The sequence below is a fragment of the Lynx canadensis genome, chromosome C2, assembly GCF_007474595.2.
Source record: "Lynx canadensis isolate LIC74 chromosome C2, mLynCan4.pri.v2, whole genome shotgun sequence".
Classification (NCBI taxonomy): Eukaryota; Metazoa; Chordata; class Mammalia; order Carnivora; family Felidae; genus Lynx; species Lynx canadensis.
The window spans coordinates 89,448,206-89,468,860 of NC_044311.2; the positions used below are offsets into that span (position 1 = coordinate 89,448,206).

Below are 20,655 nucleotides of genomic sequence, written 5' to 3' on the forward strand. Positions count from 1 at the left end.
TAGTAGAGATGTGTCCCGGAGATAGTAGGAAGTGAGGTCAGGGATGGACAGACAAGTATAATCAATGCCATTTTGTGGTAGATGGAGCCATGAGAGGATGTGAGCTCTCCAAGAAGGACAGAAAGACAGGAGCTCAGGGTGCTGAAGACTGAGTTTTGGGAAGATTGAAAACTCGTCTGTCACCAGGAAGGAGGAAAAAAGTTATGGTGACCGAGGAGGAGTGCTGACAAAAATAGAAAGACAAGAATGGTATACGCCATCAAAGGAAGAGAAAACCTCAAGAAGGAAAGGACAGTCATGTTTAACAGGCATCTCCCACATCAGACTGTGTGTGTTCAAATCCTGCTTCTGTCTCTTAAGAGCTACATGTCCTTTCAAAAGTTTTATTTCTCCTTAGTTTCATCATCTGTGGAATGGTGATAATATAATCTACCTCATAGGGATATTTTGAGGATTAAGTGAGAATATGTATACAGAATACTTAACATAGTATCTGGCATAGACCAGAAGTTAATAGGTATAACTGATGACTTTTAAGGGAAAAATGGGGTGGTGAGAGCAGAAAGAATTGCAAGAGGTTATAAAAGGAGTAAGCATTCCGAAAAGACTGTAGATATGGAGAACTCACTAGAGATTGGCCAAAAATGGAGAGAGATCTCGGAATATTCTTAGAAGAGACAATGGGGTAAAGGCTTTGCTTAAATTTACTCTGTAATGACCAAGGGCTGTCATTCTTACTGTTATCATGGAAGCCTGGTTAATTAAGGTTCAACCATCTTTTCATTTACATGATGCCATTTTAACCTTAGAATAGAAATCAAACAATTGCACAACTAAAATATCCTGTCAAAATAAATACAAATAGGCAAAAGTACAGCCTCTTTGAAGGAACAGTATGGCACTGCCTGAGAAAATAAAAAATTGAATTTCCATCTGATCCAGCGACCCCACTTCTGGGTATATACCAAAAGAATTGAAAGCAGGGACTTGAACAGGTGTTTGTATACCTAGTTCATCACAGCATTACTCACAATAGCCAAAAGACAAAAACAACCCAAATGTTCAACAACAGGTTGAACACACACACACACACACACACGCACAATGGAATATTAACACTCTACAACATGGATGAAACTTGAGGACATTATGCTAAGTGAAACAAGCCAAATACAAAAGAACAAATATTGTGTGATTCTACTTATATGAAGTACCTAGGGTAGTCAAATTCATAAACAAAGAAAGCAGAATGGTGGTTGCCAGGTGTTAAGGAGAGAGGGAAATGGAGAATTATTGTATAATGGGTACAGAGTTTCAAGTTTTGGAAGATGAAAAAATCCTGGAGATGGATATTGGTGATGGTTGCACAACAGTGTGAATGCATTTCATGCCTCTGAACCATACACTCAAAAATGGTTACAGCGGTAAATTTTGTCATGTGTGCTTAACCACAATTTTATACATATATTCAGACAATATGAGAAAATAAGTCACTGCCCTTTCCTGGATAAAATGGATTGAAAAGTTATCAGAAACAAATGTAATGGTAACTTTTAAATTACGGAATATTTCATACATATAAAATAAAATGCATGACATAAATATAGGATTAAAGCTAATGAAACAAACATCTATGTAGCCACCATCCAATTTAAAATATAGATTATCACTAATGGTGTTGGTATCTCTGTTGCATCTCCCTGACGTCCTTCTCTCCCTCCCCAAAAGAGGAAACTCAAAGTTGGAATCTGTGTTTGTCATCCCTTGCTATTTGTTGTAATATTATGACATATATAAGTAACCCTAAACAACAGATTTCCTTTCCATCCAGCATTCACCCCTGATGGTATCTGTAGCATACTCACTGAGAACTGTGCTATCTTCTCAATGAATTGAAGCTTTTATCATTATGAGCTGACCCTCCTTGTTCCTAATAATGCATTTTGCCTTTAAGTTTCCTGTCTGGTATGAACATTTCTTTTGGTTTTATTTGCCTATTTATCCATGTAGCCTCTCACCTTCAGTTGTTTTGTGTCCTTATGTCTTTTCAGATGTGCCCAAATTTGGATTTTTGAAAAATCTGGTCTGATAATTTTAATGGCCACACTTAAGACCATTTCTTTTTGTTTTGATTATGGATATACTGTATATGGATTCTTTTCTATCATGTTGTTTACCCATTTTTCCTATGCTTTCCCCACTCCTTTCTCGGCTTCTTGTGGGTTGATCAAGTTGTTTTGTTGCTATTGTTTGTTTGTTTTTTTAAATTTTTTTTAATGTTTATTTATTCTCAAGAGAGAGACAGATAGAGACAGAGTACAAGTGGGGGAGGGGCAGAGAGAGAGGGAGACACAGAATCCGAAGCAGGCTCCAGGCTCTGAACTGTCAGTGCAGAGCCTGATGCTGGGCTGGAACTCACAAACTGTGAGGTCATGACCTGAGCCTAAGTCTGATGCTCAACCTACTAAGCCACCCAGGCGCCCCATTATTGCTATTGTTTTTAATTCCTTTTCTCCTTTCTACTAGTTTGGTGTTTATATTATTTTCATAGTAATTACTCTTGAAATGTTGCTATGCATACTTGAGTTTTTACAAAGTCTAAAATTAATTAAATCTTTCTACTCTTCCAAATAAAAGAACATACAGTGAATGATAATGGAGTACTACCAACCTGAGGCCACTTTAGTTTCTTGTCTTGGGACTTCCCAACAGGGTCGGAGGTATAAATCTACAACTAATGAAACAGGGCGCTGTCGAAAAAACCACCAGACGCCGAATAGAAGTGAGGCAAGATTTTATTCACAGCCAGGCCAAACCTGATCTCCTGATCTTAAGGAAAAAAGTGCAGAGAATGGCCCTGAACAAAGGTAGCAGTGAGCTTATATGGATTTTAGCAAGTCAGAATACGTCATTATTTAGCTAACCAATTACAATTTACAACATTTCATGGTAACCAATTATATTGTGACACACAGACATTAGTTTTGGTGAGAACCTATCAATTTAAAGTTCTTTGTCCTAAGAGGGTTTAAAATGACCAATCATAGTTAGACACCTAAGATACTGTGGGGTAGTGAGTTCGTGACTTTTTACATGTTGGTCTTGCCTAGGCCAGATCTTGGTAGAAGGGGTGGGGGAGCCTTTTGCAACCTAAGTTATCTATTTAGCAAGCTGGTAAAGTTACAGAAGCGAGATAGGGTGGTTAGTAATTTCCAATAACCCTAATAGGGAACTACATAAGCTTTTATCTCAGTTATTCATGCATGAAAGGTGAGGTTAAGCCGAACTTATATACAATAAGCTTTCTGCTATCTTATAAGTTGACCTATTACACTAAGACCTAGTTTGTGGCAACAAACTGGTGGGAGACTAGCTTGCCCCCAACAAGAAGCAACAATGGAGACACATTTCAGTGTTCCCCGCCCCCCCGCCAGCCGGCAGAGTATTTCCACCGTTTATATTGAGGGTGTGTGAACTTGAGAGGGAATCAGGTTTGTGGGGTGGGCGTAAGAGAGTCCTTTGGTTCAGTTGTTCACTTTTTGTGGGCCTAAGACCTGATTTGTTTGCAACTTGCCTGGTCATTTGAGAGTTTCAAGTTTTGGGCATCTACATTTGCATCTTACCTTCTTCATTTGCTTACCAGTTTGGTTTCTGCTTTACTCATTTTATTTGGCACTTGAGGATATCCCTCGCTTTCTTCCATGTCAGCAAGGCAATCTGAAAGGTGTGTTTTCTGGGATTTGTCCAACATGTATGTGTTTTGAAGGGGCGGGGGGCTTTGTTTTGCTTTTTCTTTTTAAAGGTTTATTTATGTAAGTAATCTTTACACCCAACGTGGAGCTCAAACTCACCGCCCTGAGATCATGAGTTGCAAGTTCCTCCGAGTCAGCCAGGCACCCAATGTGGGACTTTTTGGATTATCTTGTCTCTTTTTCTCTGCTAACAGCAGACAAAATCTTTTAATCTGCTGTTTGTGTACCATCTATGGATTTTTATGTTTTGTTTCAATTTGTCCTGGAACTTTTTGAATGAAATGTACGAGTTTTGTCTTTTACAATTAGAAAAGATAAATACATGCAGATGTAGGGAGAGATGTTCACCAGAGAGCTGTTTAATGATTATTTTTATTTGGAAATAGCCTAGTATCAAATAATATTCACAGAGTAAATTTTGCTACAACTTATCCTGCCATAAGAGTTGTGTGTGTGTGTCATGGAAGATGTTCATGATATGCTGTTGTGCACGACCCCATTTTTATTTATACAAACATACGTGTATTTATATTGAAAACATTCTGGAAGATGTCCAATATTTTGGGGTGACATCATTAGGGGATATTTTTGCTTACTTCTTGCTGATCTTTACTTTTTAAATGAAGACGAATTGTGCGGTTTTTAAAATTTTTTTTTTTTTCTTTCAACGTGTTTATTTATTTTTGGGACAGAGAGAGACAGAGCATGAATGGGGGAGGGGCAGAGAGAGAGGGAGACACAGAATCGGAAACAGGCTCCAGGCTCCGAGCCATCAGCCCAGAGCCTGACGCGGGGCTCGAACTCACGGACCGCGAGATCGTGACCTGGCTGAAGTCGGACGCTTAACCGACTGCGCCACCCAGGCGCCCCGAATTGTGCGGTTTTTAAGTAGAGGACGTAATTATTTACAAGAACACAAAGCAGCGGTTAGTAACCCATTTTCTAACTTCCGAGTTGTGTAACAATGGAATGTATATACCTTGTGGGGTAATGAACTCCCCAGGATGGAGAAGATCAAACAGAAGCTGGGTGACCTCTGGTCCAGGATTCCTGTCATTTTATGATTCAAAGATTCTCAATTAATTTATCTTTCCCCTGCCATTAGGTCAACCAATCAATGCCTCAGACAGATAAGCAAATATGCATCCCCCCGGAGCTGCCGGAATTGCTGAAGCAATTCACCAAAGCCGCCATTCGGACCCAGCCACAGGATCTCATCCAGTGGGCGGCTGAGTACGTACTCCTTCTCACCTCAGCCCCAGGTTCCCATTGGAGGTGGAGGAGGGGTGGTCGTCCGGAAAACTGAGGAGGGTGTCAGGACTGCAGACTGGGAATCAGGACTGATTAGCATAATCTTTGTGATGTTCAGCTCTCGAATGGCTTTGATGCTTTAAAATCCACACCGCAAGAAAACACACCGGGCCGGGGTGGGTTGCCCTCCCCTAAGCGACCCAGACTGAGCGACAGGCCGCTAGAGCACTCGGCCAAGTGTCCTGGGGCGATCAGCAGTAGAGTCCCACAGCTCGGCGGCACACGTCCCAGGGCGGTCCCTGCACCCCTTCCCCGTCCCAGAGGACACAGGCGCCTGGAGCCCCGCAGCAGCCGCGCCTGCAGTCAGTCCCTGGTCTAAACCAGGGCCGGGTCTCTGGTCTCACCACTAGAGAGCAGCAACGCGTCTCGGGGAGCGAGGCGATGTGGCCGCGGGCCGGGCAGCGCGCGCTCAGTCCACGCTGGTTCACCTCTGCGGTTGCGCTTTCTTGAGACCCGTTCCTCTGCGGCCGTTCAGCCCCGTTCTTGCCCCAGCCAGACATTCTGTACCTCGTCTTCGGGGAAATCGTTATTTTCTTTAGTGTTTCTCGGAGCTAATTTGTTCCCTCAACATGAAGATGTCTACCCAGTGCACGCCGCACTGAGGAGCAAGGAGGCAAAACGGGGTGCCCGAGGGCCGGAGGAGCGCGGGCCTGGCTGAAAACACCGTGCCTCTAGCTCAGGGCCCGTTTTCGGGAGCGACCCCCGGAGGCTGCTGGGTGGAAGGAGCTCACGCCGCGGTAGCCAGCCGCTGGCCCGGATTGCAACAGCTTTGCGCAGAAAGCCTCTCAGCTATGGAATTGCTTCTTAGACAGACATGCCCTCTCGAAACTGGGGATCTGGGGCTTGAGGCAGGGGGTGGGCGCTTACCAGACCTCCTGGATCATTTTCAGGCTAGTTTTACTGCTTAATGCTGACCTCCTCAGCAGCGTTTCAGGGGGAAAAGGGGAGTCAGAGAGGCTTGTGGAGCCTCGCCGGTCGGCTGGGGGAAGGGAGAAAGTCTTCAGCATGAGGAGTACTGAGCAGGTGGGAAGATGTGGGCACCTCGAGAAGGCGCACAGTGTTATCTGAGTGGAGCCTCAGTCTCTGAGTCGGTGCACTCCCGCTCCCGCTCAGGGTTTGGGTCAGGATGAAGCTTTCACAGATGGAAGGAAAATAAGCCAGTGGTGCTCGTAAAAGGGAACATAATGGGGTTGCTTTGCTAGTAACGAACACTGTTTCGTTTTCCATTCTAAATTTTATATATGCTCTCTCAGACTGAACTTTGGCATCAGAAGACTAATTTCTTTTGGCATACTCAGACAGACTTTGTTTTATACCATACAATAGTTTAAAGCCCCATTTTATTATGCTGCTGCTTTGTAACAAGGAAAATGACATTTCTTGCGATTGTCCCTGACATTTATGGGAGAAAACATTCCACTGTTGTAGCCAGCTTGCTCCCATTTTGTATCGTGTGCTATAAATTTTTTAAGTATCCGTGAAGAATCAGTTTGTAGTTTAACTGCAGTGAAAAAGGAGAGCGTGACCTGAGAGCACTCTCCATCTATTCAGACCTGAAAAGCACTTATCAGATGGTTTTATGTGACTTGCAAGCCCATGGCACTTTAGGAACCCCATAAAGTATTTCCAAGACAAAATATGTCTTAATTTTGTGCTTAATTCATCACAAGCAAGCATCTCCCTACATAGGTGCTCTCAGTGAAGAAATCATCTCCTGGACGTCAGCAGGACATACACTTGTCTCATGGTATGTGTGACCACACGAATTGGTCATAGATGCGAATAACCCTGCAACTGTTGGTTGCAAATGAAGCTAAATGACCCACAGGGTACTAAATCCGGGAGTACAGCCTCATTTTCACATTCTCTAAATAACTTGGCCAGAAAGTCCAAAGACACTGCTGCTGAGTCTCACTATCTGCACAGTCACTTCTGTCAAATGAGGTGCCATGTTTCTGTCTCTCCCATTTATGCCACCCAAGTTTCTCTAGTCCACTCCTGTTGTCAGTCTGAACCCACGTGTACCCCAACACTGCACACTGTAAAAGGCGTCCAGACAGTATTTCTTCTGCCCTCTCTGCTGCTGACGTCTGAGGGGTACCTGGAAGGTATTGTTTTAGGCCTTGTAGCTTTAGCTCTGCATTGGTCTGTGGCATAGGGACAGGCAGTGGTTCATCCCCATCATTGTATGGCTTGACCCTAAAATGGGCTTCTACAAAATTCCCTCTGCATTCTTTTTATACTACCCGGATTTGGGGAAAAAATAGTGAAAATATTTATTCATGAAAACTAAACCAGAGAGAGGCAGAGGCATGTGATCCAGGGATAATTACTAAGAAGTCTTTTGAAGGAGACAGTCCCTTCCCGACAGCATTGGTGACCCGTGTGTCAACTGCTTATGTCCATGCCTGCTGCAGGCAGCCCTTTTTATCTGAAGCCAGTTTTGAAACAGGACTCAGCATTTTTTTCACCTTGCATCAAAACAAAGTCCACACCACAAAACATCTATGAGCAGGCAAGCTTTTATGAAAATTTTTGAGGGAAGGTAGAGAACAGTTTTACTTCACACACCCCACATAAGGTGGTCTCAACCCTCTGTGGCTTGTCTTCTCACGTGAGCCTCCCTTAGTGCCCTGCCAACCTTCTCTCCCTTCCTCCTTTAAGCCCAAGCCTCACCACCTCCAGCTGGAGACCTTTCCTGGATCACCCCTAGAGCGGCTTCCTCTCCTCCTCTTTCTTATACAGGTCACTTTAGTGCTCTTCCAGCTTTTTTCCAAGAGCTCATATCCCTACCCCCTACCTAATATCACCTTTTAGTATGTCAATAGCCATTTTACTGAAAATAAAGATTTTATGTTTGAAAGACAGTCCTCTAGGTAACTAGGATTCTTCCTCCATAAAAGAGAGAGGTGGATTTAAAATAACAGTGACCTTTTCCTCTCTATTATATATATATATATATATATATATATGTATATATATATATATGTGTGTGTGTATGTGTGTGTGTGTGTGGTGTTATATATACATATATATATATATAATGTGTATAATACATATAGTCTATGTACATATGTATGTATATGTGCATATGTGTATATACATATCATATATTATATAATTATATGTAGTATGTGTAATGTATATGATAGGAGAGAGAAACAAATTACTGTTATATTACATATATATTATATGCATATCTATTGTATAGAACACATATGTATCTCCTATTATATATGTGTGTGTGTGTGTATGTATATGTGTGTGCGCGCACACACGTGTGTATATAAAACACTTAGGAGGGGTGACTGGGGAAAAAACCCAGGCTCAAGATGCTTCAGGGAATTCCATACCAAAATTTTTATTGATCATTCCTCATCCTTAGAGAGAAGCAAATCTTTTTACTCCCTAAGTGTTCTTTATACCTTGAGGGGAAAGTAACATATTCAGGCTTTTCCTGTACATTGATGTAACGAAACAAAGTGTCTGGCATATAGAAGCCCCTAACAAATGCTCTTTCTCCATCCCCTCCCCTCAAGAAAAGGGGAAGGGGATTCTCAAAGCAGCCAGAGGCCACTGGCATATAGGATGTTCTCCCCACCCACCTAACTTTTTTCTTGTAGTTATTTTGGGGCTATGTCTCGTGGAGAGATTCCTCCAGTGAGAGAGCGGTCTGAGCGAGTGGCTTTGTCTAACTGGGCAGAGCTTACACCTGAGCTGCTAAAGATCCTGCATTCTCGGGTAAGGGCTGCACCCCAGCATCAAGGGGGAGGATGGGCAATGCTGAGTCCAGGTGGATAAAAACAAAAGCTCACCATCCTCTGTCCAGCCAGCTGGCCACTCAGTATCATGAAATTCACTAAAGATGCCTTGGAAGTAAATCTTCTCTTGGGGAAATAGGAATGATAATGAAATAGACCATAAGCTGAGTTATCAGTGGAGTTATCCCAGGTTTCCCTGAAGCTGGCAGAATGTCCAGGGGCTCAATTCAGTACTAATCCCTTCACCCCAGAGGAGTGCAGATCCAGAGTCCCTTCACAATGTCTGCCTTACTCATCAAGATCATAATATGATGCCGGTCACAGTTTGGAGAGGAGCGTGATTTAGTTCCCCAGTTATCTCAGGTGCAGACATAACCTAGCTTTTGGAGAAAATCCTGGCTCTCTTCACAGCCACATAATTCTGGGAACTTCCCAGTGAGTGGATGAGGAAGGTCTGACTTGACAAAGCTGCAGCTTGGCCAGTTCTCAGGCAATAATGTTTAGCACCACCAAACTCCACTTTAAAATCCAGGACAGAGATGATTGCGGTGATTCAGGACTGACAGCCAACTGCCTTGCTCCCAGAGGCTTAGCATTTCACTAGAGTGAGAGGGGCAGGGAAGGTGCAGTAGTACTTTGTTGGGGCATCTGTAGCCTTCTTACATCGTTGGCCAACAACTGGCTGTTTGTTCCCTTCCTCCTCTTAACCATCAAGCACCTTATGCAACAGATGTGACAGAGATCTGACATGCCTGGGGACCAAGTAATATTAGGCATCCAGACCACAGACCCCATAATATTCTTGGGAAAGTGTGAGGGTTGCATGGGAAGTCTAGTGCAAAGATGTCCATAGACCCTAGGAGCAAGAGACTTAATATCTAGTTTTTATTTCCTCACTGATCAGTGGTCTCAGACAAGTCTTCTGCCCCTTGGTGTTTCATTTTCAGTCTATCCTATCTGCCAAACTAGGGACAAACTCGGGATGAAACGGCAGACAATAAAAGCATCAGAAAAAAACGAAAATGTAATAAGTGTATTATTTCCCTATGATTTTCACATCTAGAGTTAAAATGATTGAATTATACCTCAGCATGCTTTCCACTCCACTGAATGTTTCTCTACCCTACAAAGAGAACTGCCAGGGTCCACCCCTGACCACCACCCCCTACCAAACCCTTTGCTGTGTGCTGGGAGAACATGGGCTTTGCTGTGCATTGTCCCTCGGGGCATCCTCTCATCCTGTCCCTCATTCTCTGTCTTGTGTCCGTGCCCTGGCCTGCAGGTTGCTGGCAGACTGATCATCCATGTAGATGAGCTGGCCCAGATATGGAAGGTGCTGAGTCTCCCAACAGATCTGTTTAACAGTGTGATGAACGTGGGCCGCTTCACGGAGGAGATTGAGTGGCTGAAGTTTTTAGCCCTTGCTTGCAGTTCTCTTGGAGTTGTAAGTGAGCTTTACTGCTTTTTTGTTCCTTACGGGAAAAGCTCTGTCTGAGCCTGGAAGAGCAGTGGCTCTGCACACAGGGTCAGTTTCCTGGGCTGAGGATGAGTATGCCTCTTTTGTCTACTTCTCTTCCTCTCTGAGTTAGGTCTTTCCTCTGCTCATCAGCCAGAAGCAGGGGGAAGGAGGAGAGAGGGGAAAACTGTCATCAGACCCTGGGGAGAGGTTATTAGAATGTGGATTTTGGATTATTTGTGAATTTCAGACATTGCACTCAGATGTATTTCTGTCACCACTCCACCCATATTCCTAAAGATAACCAAGAGCCAGCTGTAGATTTGCTTATACTTGGGTTTCAGATACCTAGAAGATATACCAATAGAGACTTTTAAAAAGATGTACAGCCTTATAGAAACTACTATTTGATAAGCTTAACTGTATATAAAAATCAGAGACGAGAGAGCAGGAAAGGAGATATGAGGCTATTTCCAGACTTATAGTCTTGACATCATCATGGATGCAGGATGCTCATACAAATTCATGCCTTTTCCAAATTTGACTTGATTTACAATTGGAAAAGGAATGTTTCTGTTTTAAAGAAAAAGACTGCACACAGTTCTAAATATATATATATATTTAGGTATCCTCTTAGATGTGGACTCACTCTTGTTAAACACTGTTATAATAGCTTAAATGAAAATGAATCTGGGGGCACCTCGGTGGCTCACTCGGTTAAGCATCTGACTTTGGCTCAGGTCATGATCTCGTGGTTCATGTGTTCCAGCCCTGCATCAGGCTCTGTGCTGACAGCTCAGAGCCTGGAGCCTGCTTCAGATTCTGTGTCTCCCTTTTTCTCTGCTCCTCCCCCATTTGCACTCTATCTCTGTCTCTCAAAAACGAACAAATGTTAAAAAAATAATAAAAATAAATAAAATGAATCAGAAACATGGTTTTTTAAAAATCCCTGGAATACATGCAAGTTTGAAAGTTAATGAGAAAATCATTGCCTCCACCAAAAGCAAATGGTACACAGAGGTAGTGTGAATCAGTCAACAAATCTAAACACCATCTTATTCTTTGTTCTTGAATATGCTTGGGATATGTATCTGACATTTTTGTTTCTGACAAAAGTTACAAGAAATAACTACATAGTTCAACTTTTCCTATGGGTTTCCCCTACAACTTTCATTACAATCATTTCTTTTTTATAATTTTTTTTAATGTATATTTTTGAGAGAGACTGAGAGACAGAGTGTGAGTGGGGGAGGGTCAGAGAGAGAGGGAGACACAGAATCTGAAGCAGGCTCCAGGCTCTGAGCTGTCAGCACAGAGCCTGACCTGGGGCTCAAGCTCACAGACTGCGAGATCACCACCTGAAGTTGGACACTTAACCGACTAAGCAACCTAGGTGCCCCATCATTATAAGCATTTCTTCAGAGACAAGGTGAGGAGAGGCCATTCGTTCATGGTTTTTTGTCTCATTGTCCTAATAATAACATTATATAATGAATAAATTGCTCTCCTCCAAAGAGGAGAGGAAAATGCAGCCAGAGTAGATGTTTTGCCTGTCATCACTATCACACTTCTGTGGAAATAGCCCCAAAGATTGGGGGAAATCCAGAAGGGAAAATTAAAAATTGACACATTTTATTAAATTCTCATAGGGTCGCAAATGTATTCATACTACTTGCAGAAGTGTTTGGGGTGAGGAGAGGGGAACATACTGTATTTTATCTGTAGTTTGTTATTTTTTCAATGTTTATTTATTTTGAGAGAGAGAGACAGAGAGGGGGGAGAGGCAGAGAGAGAATCCCAAGCAGGCCCCATACTGTCACTGTACAGCCCAGTTCGGGACTGGATCTAATGAACTGAGGGATCATGACTTGAGCCAAAACCAAGAGTTGGCTGCTTAACCGACTGAGCCACCCGGGAACCCCTGTCTGTAGTTAATTCTGATTTTCCTGGTCTACCCTACCCACAAAGGGTTGAGTAAGAAAATAAGTAGATTCGATCTAGTCCAGGAATTTTAGTCTGACGCAGTAACTGAAACAGCTTTGAGGCAAAGGCCCAGCCTCTCAGATTTCTTCACACCACCCCACTCTTCAAGATGGCAGCAGAGTGCATAATAGGGAAAGAGTGACTTCAGGACTGCAAAGCCACCAAAGAAAGGGGTTCCCACATCCCTTGGTGAGGTGTGTGAGTCCTTTCCTTGTCCACATACCTCACAGGAACCAAGAGTAACTATGGAAAGCTAAATTCCATTCCTCCCTCTGCTTAGCTCACAGCGCAGCTGCTTAGGTTTACTTTGATATGTCTGCCTCCAAGCTGGGGAGGAGAAACCATGAGGGGAATTGTATCTTTCTACCTCCTTCTAAAATGAGGAGGTTGAGGGGCGCCTGGGTGGCGCAGTCAGTTAAGCGTCCGACTTCAGCCAGGTCACGATCTCGCGGTCCGTGAGTTCGAGCCCCGCGTCGGGCTCTGGGCTGATGGCTCAGAGCCTGGAGCCTGTTTCCGATTCTGTGTCTCCCTCTCTCTCTGCCCCTCCCCCGTTCATGCTCTGTCTCTCTCTGTCCCAAAAATAAATAAACATTGAAAATTTTAAAATGAGGAGGTTGAATTAGATGTTCCATGAAGTTCTTTCATCTCTAACATTCTGTGATTCTATTCCCCCTTCTCTGCTTCCACTGAGATACCCTCAGGCCTGGCTTTGGATAACAGTGAGCTCCTCCAATACTGAGAGGTCCTGAGGTATCTGTGCCCCTCCTCATCCCAAGATCATAGAACACCTAGAGGTGAAGTCAGTCTAAAGGGCTAATCTGTAAATAAAAGGTGCTCTGTGAATCCAGGAATAGGCCCATTTTACCCATTTTTTTCATGCTGGACTATTGCTAGGAACTTAAAAGTGGAGGTAGGAGCCATCAGTCTGGTGGAGGCTTTGCATTCTAGTTAAGTCATAAATCCTTAGAGGCAAGCCCAGGAATTTCCTCCTTCCTTTGCCAATTCACCAGCCAGCCATGATCTTGGTGCCATTTAGAAAAACCACTTCCCTCCTTACAGTCTACTGGCAGGAATTTTAGATAGCAGGTACTTTCTTGAGCTCTCTGGCTCTACACTCATGATTCAAAAGACTGTGGCACGCAGACTTGTATTCCTCTTCTCTCTCAGCACTCCTTCCGTTAGACTAGCATATATTACCTCCTGTTCCACTGAGACTGGTTATAGAAAAGGAAGATCGTGTAATTGTGTTCACTGGAAGGAAGGACATATTTTGTTAGCAAATGATTCACTTTCTGAGCCTTTCACCTCTGGGTTTGAAAATGAGTCTCAGAAAATGCTTATAAAGGCTCTCTTTATGAAGTAGAGCCCCACATGACCAAAAAAATCTTGTGCAACAGAAGGCAGATCCCTGTTTATGTTAGATTTATTTAAGTTTTCCAAAAAACTCTTGTCCAGAGAATTCTTTACCCATTCATCCATGTATTAAATCTTTTAAAATATTTTAAAATCTTATGAAGACAATAGAGCTTAAAGGTTTGTGTTTGAGTGATCAGCAAAAGATACTATTTAGAGTAGAAAGCACCTGCATTAGCTTGTAGAGCTGCCAGAACGAAGTACCACAGACTGGGCAGCTTAAACACCAGGAATTTATTGTCTCTCAGTCCTGGAGGCTGGAAGTCTGAGATCAAGGTGTCTGAGGCCACTCGCCTTGGCTTGTAAATAGCCCTTGTCTCTCTGTTTCTTCATATGGCTGTCCCTCTGGGTATGCATATATCTGGTGTCTCTATGTCCTAATCTCCTCTTCTTATAAGGACAGCAGTCCTATTGGGTTAGGGCCCACTCTGATGACTTAATTTTAACTTAATTACCTCTTTAAAGGCCCCATCTCCAAATATAGTCACATTCTGAGGTCCTGGGGTTAGGGCTTCAATATATGAATTTTGGATGAACACAGTTCAGCCCTTAACAGCACCCCCACCTGGATGAGTCTGCAGAACAAAGGCAGTAGGGGATTCTTTTTTTATTTTATTTATTTAAAGAGAAGGAGAGAGGATGAGCCCTGAATGGAGATCATAGAGTCCCCAAACCCCTTTGACGTCATGTCAAGTACATGCCCCTCCCTCTCCCTGACAGCCTCTTACCCAGCCTTTTGTCTGCCTGCCTCTCACCCTCCTTCCTGGAAGTGCCTGGCCCTCTGCCACATACAGCACTTCACAGGATTTCCAGGTGAGGACTCCCAAGGGCAGGGGAGAGTCAATGAAAGTGGCCTACTGCAAACCAAAATTTCTTTGACATAATGTGTCTTATCATTTTAAAATTCATGTGCATTGATGCTTCTGTTTCATAAAATGGCAATGTTTGTAAATGCAGAGAAACAAAATGTAAATATTCAATCAATTAAAATTAATAGTTAATGCAAAAAATGTTTAAATCACTTGTCACTTTTAGGAAGATGGCCAAGTTTACTCAGCATCCTCATATACCTCCTGACATACCCATTTACACCCCTGGGTAACACACACCAGTTAAAGAACCGTTATTGAGACTTCCATTATATTCAGGGGGAGGAAGGGAACAGAACAGCTAATAGCAATTGCAAAGAAAGAACTGTGCTGGCCAGCCTTTGGGGAGATAGTGCAGCTGCCTTTTCTTTCACCCAGGCACACCCAGTTCACCACTCCAGACTCATTTTTCACTGATCCCTGGAAGGTTTTTAAGGATAATCTGCACATCATCTGTTTTGGTAAACCATCAAGACATTTTTGCTGACCTATCTTTGCTAATTCAGAACTAAACAATCCTTTCTTTGAATCACTTCTTTCCTTTATCCCATAATTTCACAACTTTTTCACTTGTGAAATTTATATAAACAGTAGGTTTATTTAAAGACACAGGTGAGTAAAACCTCAGTTCTGAACATGATCTTTTAAATGTTCAAGTTTCATTGTAAGCAGTGTTTGTTTCTGTACCATAAACCTTCTGGAATCCATCATCTACTTAATATTTTCCCAGCAACAACAAGGTGAATGTTATGTCATATAAAATACTAGGTGTTTTGGGGCACCTGGTGGCTCAGTCAGTTAAGTGCTCGACTCTTGATTATGGCGCAGGTCATGATCCCAGGGTTGTGGGATCGAGCCCTGTGTCAGGCATCATGCAGAGCGTGGAGCCTGCTTGGGATTCTCTCCCTTCCTCTCCTTCTGTCCCTACCCTGCTTGCAGGCATGCACACTCTCTCTCACTCTTTCTCAAAAAATAAAAAAAAATTAAAAAAAAAATACTAGGTGTTCTGGGGCACCTGGGTGGCTCAGTCAGTTGACCATCCGACTTCGGCTCAGGTCATGATCTCACAGTTCATGGTTCGAGCCCCGCATTGGGCTCTGTGCTGACAGCTTGGAGGCTGGAGCCTGCTTCAGATTCTGTGTCTCCCTCTCTCTCTCCGCCTCCCCTGCTCACGCTGTCTCTCTCTCTCAAACATAAATAAATGTAAAAAAAAAAAATAGTAGGTGTTCTGATTAGATGGATCTACGTGTTTTAGAAGAAGTGGTTTTAATGTTCAGTGTCACTTTTCCTGTATCCAGTACTCCTATCTTCCCAGGACTCACCTTCTCCTCCCTCCTTGCCCCTACTGTGGCATTGTTCCACAGACTGCTGGAGCATATAAACTAGACTAATTACCTCAGCTCTTTAGAGGTAAGATTGGAAAGCAATAAGAATAATTTTAATTTTTTATAATATAAAAATTGTGAGGTTATTCTGATTAAAGTAATAAATATCGTAAAGTATTGAGCAGTTCATAAACTTAGTCCCTTGAGAGTATCCCTCCAACAAAGAAAGGAAAGGAAAAAAAGAAAGACACCCAGGATATCAATATTTTTTAGATCGAATTAAATGACATTTGGGGGTAAAAAATATTTAAGCTTTCCAGAGTATTACATCATTCCCATTTCATTTTATGAGAGCAATATTTTTGTTTTCTTTCTGGCTTCTAAACTCATCTTAGGAATTTAATTTGGAATAGTGACTTTTTTTCTCATTTTATCTTATGGCTTTATAGACCATTGCCAAAACTCTCAAGATAGTGTGTGAAGTGTTATCATCTGACCATGACTGTGGACCTCCCCGGATTCCATTTAGCACCTTCCAGTTTCTGTACACATATATTGCCGAAGTGGATGGGGAGATCTCTGCCTCACACGTCAGCCGAATGCTGAACTACATTGAACAGGAAGTGTAAGTAAACTGTTACACATTGAAGGGGAAAGAATACCAATAAAACAAACATAGCAGGCCAAGATATAGGGAAGTTACTACATTATACTGCCTTGGAACAGAGAAATGTTGTGAAGAACAAGAAATAAGGACCCAAAAGCAAAGGGGAAAGGGCAAAAAGAATGGCATAGGACAGTGATTCTGGTGAGGGGTTGGAAATGCTACTTCTCAGGCTGTTGCCTAAAATACCCAGTCACAAACTCAGGGGCAGGGCCCAGGCATCTGCGTCTTAGCAAGCCCCCCAGATGATTCTGGCTCACACTCAGGTTTGACGAGTAGGGTAGGAGTGGAGGAGGGGGAGGAGCAGGGGGCCAAGAGGTCAGAGAAAAAGAGGGTGATAAGGGCAGAAGCCACAGCAGAATTCACTTGGAGTGAGAGAGTTAATGTATTGTCTTTCTTAAGACTGATTGTTAAACGAACTAACCCCAGATATATATTTTTCCCAAACAGAATTGGTCCTGATGGTTTAATCAAGGTCAACGACTTTACCCAAAACCCCAGGGTTCGGCTGGAGTAAAAGCACAGTTTTGGCAATTTTAAAGGAAGATACAGAGATGATTGAGCTTCAGAATGACTGAATCCCACGTGCCATCCAATGTCAATTTTCTTGTACAACTGGTACACACTAATAAACAATTAGGCAAACATGTGAAACCAGAAATGTGTGGAATTAAGATGTAAAATTGTTGGAACAAAACACCTACATTAACAGAAGATTAGTATTCTTCCCATATGGACACTGAATGAAAGTGGCTAACAAAGCGTGGATAGAAAATGTATCTCAAGTCAAAGCCAGGCTGGCAGATTTTCAAAGGTAGAACGTTAACCAGACACAGTTTTGATGTTTTGTGACTATTAGGCATAACTTAGGTAAATATCTTTTACATGGTCAACCCACATTTTTACCAGTTTAGTTCTCCATTTGTGGGTGTGATGCTCGTCATTCATTCACTCACTCACTCTCCAGTATTATTGAGAGGATTAGATGGATCTATGTGTTTTATGTGAGGAATAGGACTGCCAGACAAAATACAGGACACCCAGTTAGTTTGAATTTGGATAAACAGATAACTTTTCAGTATTTTGCTTTGTTTTGTTTTGTATTCTTGCTAAACCTGGCAACCCAGCTAGGAAATATGCTGGCTTCTGGGCATATACAAATAAATCATATCTGAATTCTGCCCTTATGAACTTAAATCACTTTAATGTAAGTCACACTGAGATGTACTATAACATGTTTCAGAGGTCAGTATTAAAGTGTCAACGTCAGCAGATTTCTCTGACACCAGATACAGATATAATGGGTCCCTCTTGGGAATTGCCCCGCATGAGTTCAAGACCTCTGACATGGTCACTGGAAGATTTTTGTTTCTTCCAGGAAGCAGACGAGATGAACAGGCTATAGGGTCATTGTTCTTAAGGCCAGATGTGCCAAGATTGCTGGATTCCTTCCTTCTGTAATACTCTTCTCTCATAAAAGTTGTTTTTGTGTAACAATCAGGTTAGCATGCCTTTTCATATACACATATCTTCCTACTGAATTGGGGAGAAATGTGTCTATTTAGTAAAAGTAAAATAAGTAAAGATAAATAAGAGAAGATCGTGAAGGGACGTCACCGCAGGTCTTTTATTTTGGCCTAGAGTAAAAGAATAAAGAGCTGAAACACATTCTCCCCCAACGGTCATCCAGCTGCACCTGCAGGGGTGGGCAACAGCAATTTGTCCCTGCTGTCTGCCATCTTAGCCAAAGAGGCCTATCATGTCTATCCACTCCTGGACCCAGGGCTGCTGGAAAAGGCTGAAGCCCTGCAGGTGAGACCTGGCACCCTGATGAACTGGGATTAGGGAATGAGTGTGAAGTCCTCTAACCTGCCTCAGTCTCTCCATTTCTCTTTCACTGTGACCAAAGAGTTCAAATAGGATCTTGCCTGGGAGTGGGGAGTGAAGGGGAGCAGAGGGAATAGCCCCAATTTAAAAGGGCCTAAGACAAGTTAAGGTCGTAGACGAAAGCAGAAGGGGCCTTTGTATGTCTGAGAAAACGGACTGAAATTAGAAACTAAACCTCAGGAGCCCTGAGCATAATCCCACAAGAGTGAGGCAATGCGACCCCAGCCATCAAAGTGAATACTGGACCCATGTATGAAGTCACTGATGGTACTGTAGCCACCCACTGAAACTGAGCACAGTCAGCAGTGCCACTAGTTCATCTTCTAACTTGATGTCTGCCATTTTCCTCCTCTCCTGCCCTGCTCACTGCGGCGATGCTTCCTCTAAGCCACTGATACCGCTAAGCCACAGATGCTCATCAGAGACAGCCTTTATAGCACGTCAGCCAAATCAACCTACTTCAGCAGTCACCCCAAAGGTGAAAAACAGCTGGCCTTGGCCTGTGCTGTGCTGTAGTAACAATATTATAAATACTATATCAGTGACAATTGCCAACATGTATTAAGCACTTACTGTGGGTAGCCACTATGCACAACACTTTATATAAATTTTCTTTACAGCCTGACCTTGTAAAGTCAGTACTATTCTTCCCATTCTATAGCTGAAGAAACGCCTTAGAGAAATTAAGTTGTTCACTGCACTGGTGAGAAGGAATTTGCATCCAGGCTTTTCTGACTCCAACCTTGTGCTGTCTTGTTTGCTCAATGCTTTTAGTAGTATCTCCCCAGAAACAGCCTCTGAGATAAGAATTTAAGTGCAAATAAAAAATAAATAAAAAGAATTTAAGTGCAAATAGCTTATTTGGGAGGTGATTTCAGGAACAGTGGAAAGGGAGTAGGAAAAGTAATATAGTGAAGGAAAGAAAGCCAATAGACAGTGTGTTACCAGGCAGTTATCCCTAAAGTCCAGTTGTGCTGGAGGACTCTGGGAGACAGGGTGGAACACATGGAAGAATTATCCCAATCTGAGGGACGAGGAAGCTCTTCATCGTCGGCTACAGGCTGCTTCCTCACCCAGTTCTCCTCTGTCATTGAGGGCTGTTTCCAGGGGCATTAACTTACTTGCCTGGCTTAAGGCCTGAGCTCGCTCCTTTTGCTGCAGAAAAAAAAAAATGCTCTCAGGTGGGAAGTCCTAGGTGTTTACAATAAGCAGCTTTTGAAGGCATTTGCATGGGGTACCACCAACAACTGCTGCAATACCTTACAGAGATTTCAGTAAAGAAAAATTTTTAGCATTTTAATCGCTATTGTTTCTCTCCTTGGGTTAGGCACAAGTCCGTAGGGGCAGCAGGGCAGGCAGTAAGTGACTGACAGTGTGTGTTAAAATCACACTTGACCCTCAAACCTGGCACATGGTCCCAAACCAATGGTTTCTTCCTTGTGATGAGATCATTCCAAGGGGGTTTTCTTGGTCCTTGATGCCAACAGACCCTTGTCAGATCCTTTCCATTAACCTTCCTATTATAACCAGAAAAAACTGAATCCTAGCATGACCTCAGCCAAGCTGTCAAACTGAGACCCCTGTAACATATGGTTTATATTTCTCCTTAAAAAGAAAAACATTCAGGAAGCAATAAAATCAGGATTTTATAAAGAAAAGAAGTGGGCTCTTTCCTTCCTAATTAAGCTATTTTGATTAAAGTGAAGACTGCAGATACATTTAAAGCTTCAGTGGGAAATGCAAAGATTATGGCTCAATTCCATTTTCTCTGTGCTTCATGCCCTCTTTCCCCTTGACACTGTTTAATCAGACACCTCACCATCCCTAGTTAACCAACATCCAAGATCACCAGGGTCCTACAATAGGAGCTGGACACTCACATGTGGAAAGTTGATTTTGAATTACATATGAATAGGATTCTTAACCTAAAATCCTTGGAGAGGCTCCTGAATGTTTCTGATAACTATATATAATATATATATATATATATATATATATATGAAATGTGCACATTATATATATACATATGAGTACTATATATGTATATATATATGAAATGTGCACATTAGCATTTTTCTGGGGAAAAATACAAAGCTTTTAGCAAATTTTCAAAATTGTATATGATCAAAAAAGGTTAAGACCTTTGGGTAACAAATAATTCCACAAGGCACTAAATGGCTTGAGGAAAAGCAACAGGGTAGTCTCAGATTTTTCTAAGCAGAACCAAGCTCATA

The 20,655-nt window shown here is 42.5% G+C and overlaps 1 protein-coding gene across 1 annotated transcript in view; it reads left to right on the plus strand.

Moving 5' to 3' along the window:
* Nucleotides 1–17,174, plus strand: part of ROPN1 (rhophilin associated tail protein 1) — a 28,927-nt gene extending 11,753 nt beyond the window's left edge. Inside the window, exons 2-6 of the mRNA XM_030330180.1 lie at nt 4,858–4,985; nt 8,687–8,804; nt 10,107–10,268; nt 16,320–16,495; nt 16,985–17,174. Coding sequence (XP_030186040.1) covers nt 4,870–4,985; nt 8,687–8,804; nt 10,107–10,268; nt 16,320–16,495; nt 16,985–17,051 — 639 coding nt within the window. The 5' untranslated portion in view covers nt 4,858–4,869 and the 3' untranslated portion in view covers nt 17,052–17,174. The remainder of the gene's footprint in view (nt 1–4,857; nt 4,986–8,686; nt 8,805–10,106; nt 10,269–16,319; nt 16,496–16,984) is intronic.
* Nucleotides 17,175–20,655: the final 3,481 nt, after the last annotated feature.